Source organism: Solanum tuberosum, unplaced genomic scaffold (assembly GCF_000226075.1).
Source record: "Solanum tuberosum cultivar DM 1-3 516 R44 unplaced genomic scaffold, SolTub_3.0 scf00129, whole genome shotgun sequence".
NCBI lineage: Eukaryota > Viridiplantae > Streptophyta > Magnoliopsida > Solanales > Solanaceae > Solanum > Solanum tuberosum.
This window is the reverse complement of record NW_006239057.1, coordinates 165,534-175,818: the sequence shown is the minus strand read 5'-3', so window position 1 is coordinate 175,818 and position 10,285 is coordinate 165,534. Positions and strand designations below refer to the sequence as shown.

General features: G+C 35.8%; 2 protein-coding genes across 2 annotated transcripts in view; one reads left to right on the top strand and one right to left on the bottom strand.

Annotated features, from left to right (window-relative positions):
- LOC102590004 (DNA repair protein recA homolog 2, mitochondrial) overlaps positions 1 to 5,171 on the top strand; it is a 6,311-nt gene extending 1,140 nt beyond the window's left edge. Inside the window, exons 3-8 of the mRNA XM_006351179.2 lie at positions 968 to 1,173; positions 1,953 to 2,040; positions 2,769 to 2,941; positions 3,105 to 3,251; positions 3,335 to 3,472; positions 4,339 to 5,171. Of these exons, the coding sequence (XP_006351241.1) occupies positions 968 to 1,173; positions 1,953 to 2,040; positions 2,769 to 2,941; positions 3,105 to 3,251; positions 3,335 to 3,472; positions 4,339 to 4,644 (1,058 nt within the window). The 3' untranslated portion in view covers positions 4,645 to 5,171. The remainder of the gene's footprint in view (positions 1 to 967; positions 1,174 to 1,952; positions 2,041 to 2,768; positions 2,942 to 3,104; positions 3,252 to 3,334; positions 3,473 to 4,338) is intronic.
- A 412-nt stretch (positions 5,172 to 5,583) lies between these two features.
- On the bottom strand, positions 5,584 to 9,193 carry LOC102589668 (protein IQ-DOMAIN 14-like). Its single transcript, XM_006351178.2, has 6 exons — positions 9,032 to 9,193; positions 8,409 to 8,504; positions 8,015 to 8,326; positions 7,230 to 7,454; positions 6,982 to 7,113; positions 5,584 to 6,810 (listed from the first exon to the last, which is right to left on the bottom strand). The coding sequence occupies exons 2-6, from the start codon at positions 8,484 to 8,486 to the stop codon at positions 6,298 to 6,300; spliced, it is 1,260 nt and encodes a 419-aa protein (XP_006351240.1). The 5' UTR covers positions 8,487 to 8,504; positions 9,032 to 9,193; the 3' UTR covers positions 5,584 to 6,297.
- Between the last annotated feature and the right edge of the window lie 1,092 nt (positions 9,194 to 10,285).

The window sequence follows — 10,285 nt, the reverse complement described above, 5'->3', positions numbered from 1 at the left end:
GTGGGGTGGGGTGGGGATATAAGGGTTGGTATGAGTACTTGTTTGCAAGTTATTAATTGTTTGGTGCTTCTGTGATATCCCATCTATATCTTGTTTTCCAAACTCTATGATGGCTGAATTTTGCTGTACCTTGTTGCCAGGCTAGAATATTTTAGAAGGTTTTCTCCTTGAGTCCCCTTCTTGGCATTCTATGCATAATCTCCATGTGTGTTGTGACAATCTCATCTAAAAGCTTTAGTTGTTAGAGAGAGCACATTTTTATTATTTGATTGTATTCTCAACAATGTGAAGTTTTCTTCTATTATTCGATGTCATCCGAATAACTCTGAGTGAGAAAGGGGGAAAAGAGGGTGAATAATGTGGGTTAGAGAGTTTTAATAGAAGAACGGCACCATAGAAGTATCTTGTTTACTGATTAGTCAAAGATTAAAAGAGGTTCACTCGTAGACATCAACCCTTCATCTGTTAGGATTAGGGAGAAGGAATTATTCGGTTTTTCCCAGAATAGTGAACATGTTGATGTGTAGTTGATAGCTTTTTTAGGATGATAACTCATTATCGGTTCGTAGCTTGCTCATGTAGCCAACACTTTTCTTGGTGGAATATATTTTGCATTTTCTAGTTATGTGGTATTATTCTATATGTTTAAACGTAGTATCAAACATAATGTTTGTTGAGGTAAAGATATCCATATAGTTGCGAAGCAAAAAACAATTGGCAGAAAATTGGACAAATAGGGAGATAGGCGAGATTACCTTCTCGATTAGTGAAATATATGTATAATAATGCTCGGTTGTTTGTTGGAAATCCAGTAGCTTGTCTCCAACATACAGTTGTTAGTTGGAGCAACCTATTGGTGTTAAACTGCTTGAACTCTTCTTGTAGTTTCATCCTTTATCATACTCCTGGAGCATTCAATGTCTTTTGCTAGAATAACTCCAACCATGTTATCTAATGAAATCTTCAGAAGGTGAACTTGATGAAATCCAAGATGACACCAAAACATCAGAGAAAGCCAGTGCACTGCATTCGGCCCTCTCGCAGCTTGAAGGCGATTTTTGCAAAGAATCAAGGTTGTCCTTGCAGCGCTTCTTTGGTGCTAGACGTACTCCTGTAATACCTACGGGCTCATTGAGGCTTGATCTAGCACTTGGGCTTGGAGGACTACCCAAGGTGATTTTATATAAAGTGATTACGTTTTTATTCCAAACGTAGATTTGTCATTGACGCCAGTTGTAAAAATGTGGTCATCATGTGGTTCTGATGTGCTGTTGTCTAAATTTTGAAATCGCAAACAAGTAATGGCTGATTTTCTGTATGTGCAAAAAGGCCATGGATGTAGATCTCTTGAAATAAGTTTGTTGATTAGGGTTTGCATTTTCCCCTTATTAGAAGTTGGGTTCATTTTCTTTTGAGGGGAAAAGGGAAGGAGGAGGATTAGGAAAGTATAGTCTTTACTTATCTTAACTTATACCTGTATTTGATTTGTAAATCAGCTGCTGTTCTCAACCGACTTGTTTAAGGTTTGCATCCAATTTAAAAGTGTTCTTTTAAAGGTTTAAGATTGCATAATTTCTGAGTATAATTACGTGCCTAGCATGTTCCTTCTTTTCTTCTGTGAGGCTTCACTAAATGGATATATGTCATTGAATAATAGCTGATCCTATGCTTTATCAAAGTGCCATTTGTAGCATTGTTCCTCCTCCTTTGGGAAAGGGTGGAAGTCTTCAGGTGCCATGGTAGTTCATGAGATGTTTGGTAATAAAATTTATGATTTTAGTGCTTGTTGCTTCTCTGAATCAGAGTACTTCTTTATGTGTTTTGAGTTTGTATTAATCTGTATAATGATTTTAGTGTCCAGTGCTTCTCTGAATCAAATTACTGATACTATTCTCGTCTTAAGAATATTGCTGGTATTAACAATTGCAGTTCATTTGAATTTCCTTCTAAAGGGAAGAATTGTTGAAATCTACGGACAAGAAGCATCTGGGAAGACAACACTTGCCCTTCATGTAATTAGAGAGGCTCAAAAGCTTGGAGGTGAAAAATATACTGAGCTCTTACTATAAACGTGATGTTTTTCTAGATTATTTATATATTGTATGCTTTTGTTTATTTTAAAGAGCACCTATTGATATAATGAACGAAAAGTTTATCCTTGCCAGTTGAATACTCTCCTAACTTTTTGTCTTTTGCATAATTGTCGTGGCTGTAATTTTTTTGTGCTTATATAGTGAGCATATTGGATTGGCGTAGAAATGGATTAAGTGCTTCTAAGTTTGTTTTAAATCTTGGGAAACTCTCAAAAGAAGATTTATGCTGATCTTGTTCTTTAATTGTGACTAGAAAACAATGAGTTCTTTTTTAATCTAGTTTGACACAAAAAAGTGATTGTTAATCTTAGTGTTGGCAAAGGCACACTTTTAAGCCTTGAAACTAGATGCACCATAGGATGATCAGGAAAAAAGACTTTAGACAGTCATGATACTAAACATCTTTATCTTCAGATGTACTCATGGGCGTTGTACAGTCCATTATTTTTTCCAATTAGACTACTGTAAAAAAATAAATTAAAAGTGAACAAGAAAGTGATTCTAGCTTTTGAAGGTAAAGATGATTTACCTTTTGGAAGGAAATATTTCAATGTTTATCATGAGATAATGATATCCAGAATTGTCAGTGTGAAATCTTTATAGCCATTTCAGTATTTCCTTCCTCTATAATTTTCAAATTTGTTTTTTCTCATCCTATTTCTTTTGTACTGATAGGTTATTGTGCATATCTGGATGTCGAAAATGGAATGAACCCCTCTCTTGCAGAAGCAATAGGGGTAAATGTAGAAAATCTCCTTATTTCGCAGCCAGATTCTGCTGAGAATTTGCTGAGTATTGTCAATACCCTGACAAAAAGTGGATCCATGGATGTAATCGTGGTTGATAGTGTAAGTGCTTCCCTTTATAATTCAAGGCTGATTCTTTTGCTCCAATTTTCCTAGTATATCTCAACAATTCCTCTTTTGTAATTCAAGGCTGATCATCTCTCCCTTATATAAATGATCAACCATCTTTGCTTCTGAAGGTTTTTAATTTCTTTTCTTTTAACAGGTAGCAGCTCTTGTTCCCCAACTTGAGCTTGATGCTACGTTATGTGACTCCCCTAAAGGCTTGCAATCAAAGATTATGACACAAGCACTACGTAAAATTCATTATTCGTTAGGCAACTCTAGCACACTAATTATTTTCATTAATCAGGTCTGATCTGGTTACTAGAACACATTTTACATTGCAATTTGCTTTCTGTAACAGCTTGGCATACTGATCTGACCTCTATTTAGGTAAGAAGATCTAACAAAGGATTAGTTCAAGGCTCCGGGTGTATGGATGAAGTGACTTGTGGTGGAAATGCTTTGCCTTTTTATGCTGCCATACGGCTTAGAACGATTAGAAAACAATTGCTTACGACCAGGGATAAGGTACATATGCATGTTTCTGACTCATTGACTCGCACCTTCAGAAATATATTTTATTAACCTATAATGATAATTATCCTAAATGGGCTTCCAAATACTAAAAATTGTTTATTTTGTTTCTTAGATGTTACAATCTAGATTCTTGAGGTCACGATTCTTTCAGAAGGTTGTATGAATTATTCTGAATCTGTCACTCTGTTCTCTTTCTTTGGAGCATGAAAAGGAGAATATGATATTTCTCAACTGACTTCTTTAATTTGTCACAAATATTTGTCCAAATAAACAAGTGAAGTCATCGTGGTAAAAAACTCAAAGTCATTTAAGTTGTTCTTTGGAGACAGACACGTAAATTTGCTATTTGTTGAAGAGAAGATAAGAAACTACCTCATTTTGGATATTTGAGATGTTCATTGAATAGGAACTAATTAATATACATGAGTATCAGCTATTGAACTCATTTACAGAGTCAGAGCGTACTGATTACAGATTGGAAGACTTCTCAGTCTGTGATCAAGTTACATTGGTTTACAGTTTTGCTTAAATTGTGTGGACTCACAATTGGAAGACTTCTCAGTCTGTGATCAAGTAACATTGGTTTACGGTTTTGCTTAAATTATGTGGACTTACTATTACTGTGCTACTCCCTCTAGCAAAAGGAAAGAGCTTGAGCTCCTTCTGCTGTTCTGTAGTATGAATCATCTGGAGTCATGTCTGCTACGTTAATCCTTATATTCACCTGCTTTTCTTTGTTTTGCTTATTCCCTTTAATTCAGATGGACTGGTCTGAGATGAGTTTCATGTTGTTGTTTTTCACTGGCTTTGTTAATTATCTTTTGAATAGATGATTGTTTGCTTGAAATGTTATCCAGATTACTGGTCTTGGGATCTGCGTAAAGGTGGTTAAAAATAAGCTAGCTCCTGCAGCAACAGAAGCTGAACTGAGCATGCAGTACGGCAGAGGCTTTTGTATTGAACCTGAGGTTTTGGAATTGGCTTGTGAACATGAAGTCATTCTGAAAGAAGGAGGGAGCTACTTCATAGATGGACAGGTTTTAAATAGTAGACAGGACGCTGAAGATTATCTAGCTTCAAATGGTGACATTTTAGCTAAGATAGTTGAAACTTTAAGAGATCAGCTATTTGTGAACAATAACGGACAAAAGAAAATTGATTAGATAGTCATTTTCTGGTTTAAATCAACAAAAAGATTTGTGTTGCCTCCTCCTGCAACACTGTCCTTCTAAATCCCCTTGAAGGAAAGCTGCCTTCATGAACAGAAGCAAATGGGAGTTTATTTCCTCTATCAGGCATCTGCAACCTCAAACCAAGCTACTCAAATAGCCTGCTTATAGACTTCCCTCTTCTACTGTGTGCGAGGCATGCCTATACTGGAGACACAATTTCTCTTGAAGGTGGACAATGGACATACAAATCTTCCGACTTTGGCCTTTGCAAGTAATGATTCCAGCAAATGCTTTGTCCTTCTAGAATTTTGTAAATCTTCTTTCTGCCTCATGGTTAAGTAATTTTATTTGGCTTCTAAACTTGAGATCAGCAGAGTTGTTGCTGGACCGAGTGTTATCCTTAGTTCAAAACATACAGGAGGGCTACTTTTACTGGTATAGATTTTATCGTCATGGATCAAACATTTCCGACTATCTCGTTCTCTTATCTGGTAATTCGAGCATTACAGTTGATATTTCTTGTCAAATGTCATTATCTTGCCAATGGCGTTATGTTCCAAAAGTTTACAAATTTGTAGCATGTGATATCTGTCAATCTCAGTTGAGGAGAACATTGTGCCTCACATGTGTTATTCTGTTACATTGGATATACCAGACTTTTTAAGCCTGTAGAAATGAGGAGCTTTCAATGGAATTTGTGCCTTTAGTGTTCCATGTGTTAACTTAAGTAGTGGAAGTTGGAGTAAATTTGCTATATTTCTTCTACATTTGGTTGGTTCAATCCATTTTCCTTAGTTTCAACATCAATGGTTTTGTCAGAAAGGTAAGACTTATATTTTGGTATAAGTTTATTCTTTAAAGGATTTTACATGAAAAAATAAAGAGGTTGGTTTGAAGGAAGAAATCAAAAGAAATTAACCTATGTAAATATAGAAGGCAAAGACTAAACCTCTATGCAATTACCAAACTTGGAAATGCTTCCAGGTGAAAGGCCATCAAACAACAATTCTTCCTCCAGTATACTCAACTCAGAAGCACCCAAAACAAAAAACAAAAAAGAAAAAAAAATGCAGCCCCACTAAGCTCCCCGCTATGTGCGGTCTGGTGAAGGGTCGAGACCACTAGGGTCTATTGTACACAGTCTTACCCCTGTGACCTTGACCTGGCAACAACTTTACAAATCAATAAATAAATTAATAAATGAAACAAGGGAAAACAAACAGGGAAAGGGAGAAAAAACTTGAACTATATATACACATTGTGGCAAGTCCATATATAAAAGTGTTAAAACCAGTAATAAAAGATGTGCACTGGCTTTCATCAATCAACTGTAGATAGATTACTGAAGAAGTTTGAAGCTCCAATTATAGCTCCATTTTTCTGATTGTTCTCATGTCCAGAAGTAATGCTGCAAATCTAGGAGTTTCTGCTTTCCCTTGCTTGAAGTACTGCATAAACAGGTTGATAATGTACACACTCATCCTTGGTAGACAGAGTTACCTAGTACTGGTACTGGTAGAAGTTAACAACACTCGGTGAACTAGTAGAGGTGAGAGCAAACTGGCTTGGACACAATTCGTTATAAAAGATAGTAACAATGTACAACACTTATGTTCTTCAATCCTGGTAGAACACCTTTTATATTCACATATAACTGCTAGAAGTTCTGCTTGTTCTGGCACTGTCATACATTTCACCATTAGACAATCTCCAAGAAGAAATCTTGAGGTTATAAGGAGAATGTTGACCTGACAATATCTCGTGTAACCTTAGGTGTTGCTTCGGTGTGCTCATTGACCTTGTTTTTGCCTTTGCAGATTCTGTGGCTGCCATGTAAGTAGGAAATATAGGAGAACTTGGTAATGAGTTATCATCAACGTTTGATTTTCGTTTTGCATTAGAAAATGATCTTCTTGGAAGTGAAGAAGGAGAATGTAGGTCCTCTATACAATCTGCTCTATGCATTTTTCTCATTTGAAGCTGTGTCATTCCATTCATATCAGCTAGAGGAACATTTGAGTCTGTAAATGATCTCAATTTCTCAAATAACCCTGCTTTTCTTGGTGCCTCAAGTTCTGCTAACTGATCAATCCTGTAGCTTCTTCTGTTTTGCTTTCTGTTTAATAAGTCTCGTAGAGTTTGATCGTTTCTTCTCTCCTAAAAAGAAGCAAATATACTATCAGGTTATCTAAAACTATATTATAGGTAATCGTTCATAAAAAGTGAGATTAGTAATCTAGAAAATATGGCAGGTTAACCTCTACAACATGTTATAATACATTGATAAGTGTAATTGCACTGTCTGTATCAACAAGTAAATGACTTTACCCGGTGTGAAAACGAGTATTTCATCAAATGCTCTCTTTTGTCAATGGCTTCTTCTCTTCTTGACGACAAGGCTTCACTGTCTTGTTCTGAAGCTAAGTTGAAATTCCAAGTCCTTAGGCTCTTGCATTTAAGCTGCCAAACCATAAAAGTCATAATAAGATGTGTTAGTAGGTCTCTTTTATAGATTTAGTATAGTTGAACTAATGTTTGGAAACTTAATTAGACAAAAGCTGAATGATTGATCTTACCTTTAGTTCTTTAGCTTTCATAATTTCCCTTGGACTATTGATGAGTTTCTTGTCATGATTATCTTCAAAAGTAGGGACTCTAATTTGATTAACTCTTGATTTTGACTTTTGATGAAGTGGCAACATGAACTTCAGTTTGGCATTGAGTCTTCTTCTCACAATTTCACCTCTAATCACTGCTTGAAGCTTCACAACACCCTTTAGAGCCCTTAATGCTTTCTTGGCCTGCACAACATTTCACAGGGGCATAGATCAGGCACCAGTTCATTTCACCAAATGTCGGAAAGTTTTTTGAATAGTGAAAAGGAAAAGAATTAGTAGCCATAAGAGAAGAGTTTTACTAGCGGAGAGGGATTTTCCAACCAATAAGATTTTCTCTCCAACTTAGGTGATAGACCATCTTATGACCGATATGATTAATAGCCAAAAGGCAAAAAAAATAACAGTGTGACCTTGGGATCTTCCACTTGCTCTGTAGTACATGCCTCATAATAAATAGTCGCGCTCCTTTAATAAGATGAGAATAAAGGGGCCGGCCTCTTTTCTGTATCAATACTTGTGTACTTCATTATTGTTTGTTAGGCGTGTAGCTCAGCTGGTAGAGCACTGGGCGTTTAATCCTGCTATATCCAAACTGGCCTACCTTTTTCCTTATTATCCTTTTAAGTTTTGTCTTGAATTACTAACTAATTTTCAATCTTCTGCATTTAAATGCGCGTCTGCAACAAGTTCATGGTGAAATTGCATGAGTGAAAGTACTAGAACCACTAGAGAGGAAGTCTTACCAGGTGAGCGCGATAAGCACTTTGGATTCTAATGGCAGCTTGTTTGCGTTTCCTTTTGAATTCATTTGGAGCATCCGTTAGACGGATAACATCAGCAGCAGCATTGGCAGCAGCTACAGCAGCCTCAGCAGCTGCTGCTGTTGCTATAGCAACTGCAAAAGCATGTTTTCTTTGCTGTTCTTTCGCCTTAGTTAACGTTTGCTGAGGTGTTTCTTTCGCCTCGGTTAATGTTTGCTGAGGTGCTGATGTTATGGCAGGACATTTCCTCAACTTGAACTTTTTCAGAAAGCAACATTTCCATCTCTTTGGTTTCTGAAAGATATTTCATAATTTCCAGTTTAGATATCCAAAGATCACTCACACTACTAAGCAACAGAAATCTTGAAATTCAAACCTTTTGATCAGCTGTTGATTCTGTTTCAGGAATGAAAAGTCTCTTGACAAAGGTAAACCAGTTTCTTCTCTTTCCCATTTTAGAAATTCAATAGTCCTTCAGCAATCAAACAGATATAGATAAGTATTTCAGAGGCATTTCTATTCCATATACAACAAAGTGCTGCAGAGCTACAATATAAAAAACAAAAACTGCCTCAATAGGACAGCTAGCATCTCGCGTATTATAAGCAAATTGGAGCGTGAGGGAAGGATTTCCCAAGTCCATTGCCCAACTAACGTGAGACTCTAATCCACTCTAAGACCAACTAGAGTGTGGACTAGGAGCTCAAACAAGGATGGACGTGACTCTGATATCATTTAAACTATGAGGTATCTGAGTCTACCTCAACTCCAAAAACTATTTCACGAGAGGGGGATTCACTAGTCTATTCTCTAACCAATGTGAGACTCTAACCTACTGTAACAACAGAAAACAACAATTGTCTTACATCAACAAAATTGTATATTTTCACAAAGGGGGTATTCTTGTGATGACAGCTAAATATGAGATCATTGATGAGCTTGCAATTTTGGAATGATATATTAATGATATGAGTAATCAAGAAAATTTAAAACACATACCTAGAGTAGTTGTAAGAAAGGGTGACTAAAAATGATCAATTTGAAGGACATGCAAAATTTGGTAACATTAAACAGCCAGTCTTGCTAGTGATTCTTGAATTATAATAGTGATGTTCTGTTGCTCCATGTGGTTTCATTTTCTCCCCAAATTTATGTCTATTTATATCCAATAAGAAACACTGACCTCACTTATGCTTTGAGAACCACACCATGTGCTGTGGAGTATATGAAATATTGAAGAGTGAAAAAAGCTACCTTTAGACAAAAGTTGCGGAGACAAAAAAACACTAGGTAATTCTTCTCATTTGTTTTAGCCTTGGTGGACAGAGTTACCTGTATATGTTGCTGGTGAAAGGTGATAGATATTTCATGGAATTATAAGTTGAGGTGCGCAAAAACTGACCTGAATATCACGGTTATTTAAAAAAGGAAAAAAGAATTGATGTTTCAACTTTCAATTATGTTTAACTACTTTTGGAGGTGACTTGTGGGAAGTCTCTTTTAACATCATATACTTCTTATTAAAGGGCCCTCTGTCCTTCTTTTCTAACTGTCATTTTCCTAACTGTGAATTGACCCTTTCAAATGTCTCTTTCTGCTTTGAATTTATTTACTGATTTAACTTGTGTCCCGTATTCATATTGGGATTCGATTAAATTTAGATTCGTATTGAAGAGAACATTAATTGAACAGATTTTGGTGCAACATGTTGGGTAATTTAGACATACTACTTCTTGTTGTTATTGTTTATTATAAAGTTTTAATTTATTAGTAGTACAACTTATGATTATTTTTTACTAGCTGTATAAAAAATGATACCAAAATTTGAAAATTTTCACAATGTGTTAAAACTGTTTTAGTATTTTTTTTTCTCACCTAGCAAATCCAACAGTATACTTTCAGCTTCCAAGTAGTACTCATCACTTATCACTTGGTCAGGGGTGATGAGACCAATTAGGGGTGTACAGAACCGAGAACCGAACCAAACCGCAAACCGAGTCAACCCGGAAAAAAAACCCGACTAGTGGTTTGGTTTTGAAAAAAAAAACCCGACTATATTTGGGTTGGTTTGGTTTTAACTAAAAAAAACCAACCCGAGACCAAACCAACCCGAATTTATATATATAATTTTAAAATTTTATTTTATACATAAAAATATTTACTTTGATATAATTTTTAAATATTTCTTATACTTGTCCATAGTTTTTATCTTTTAATATATTATTTCAAGTTTGAAACTTAGAATTATGAATG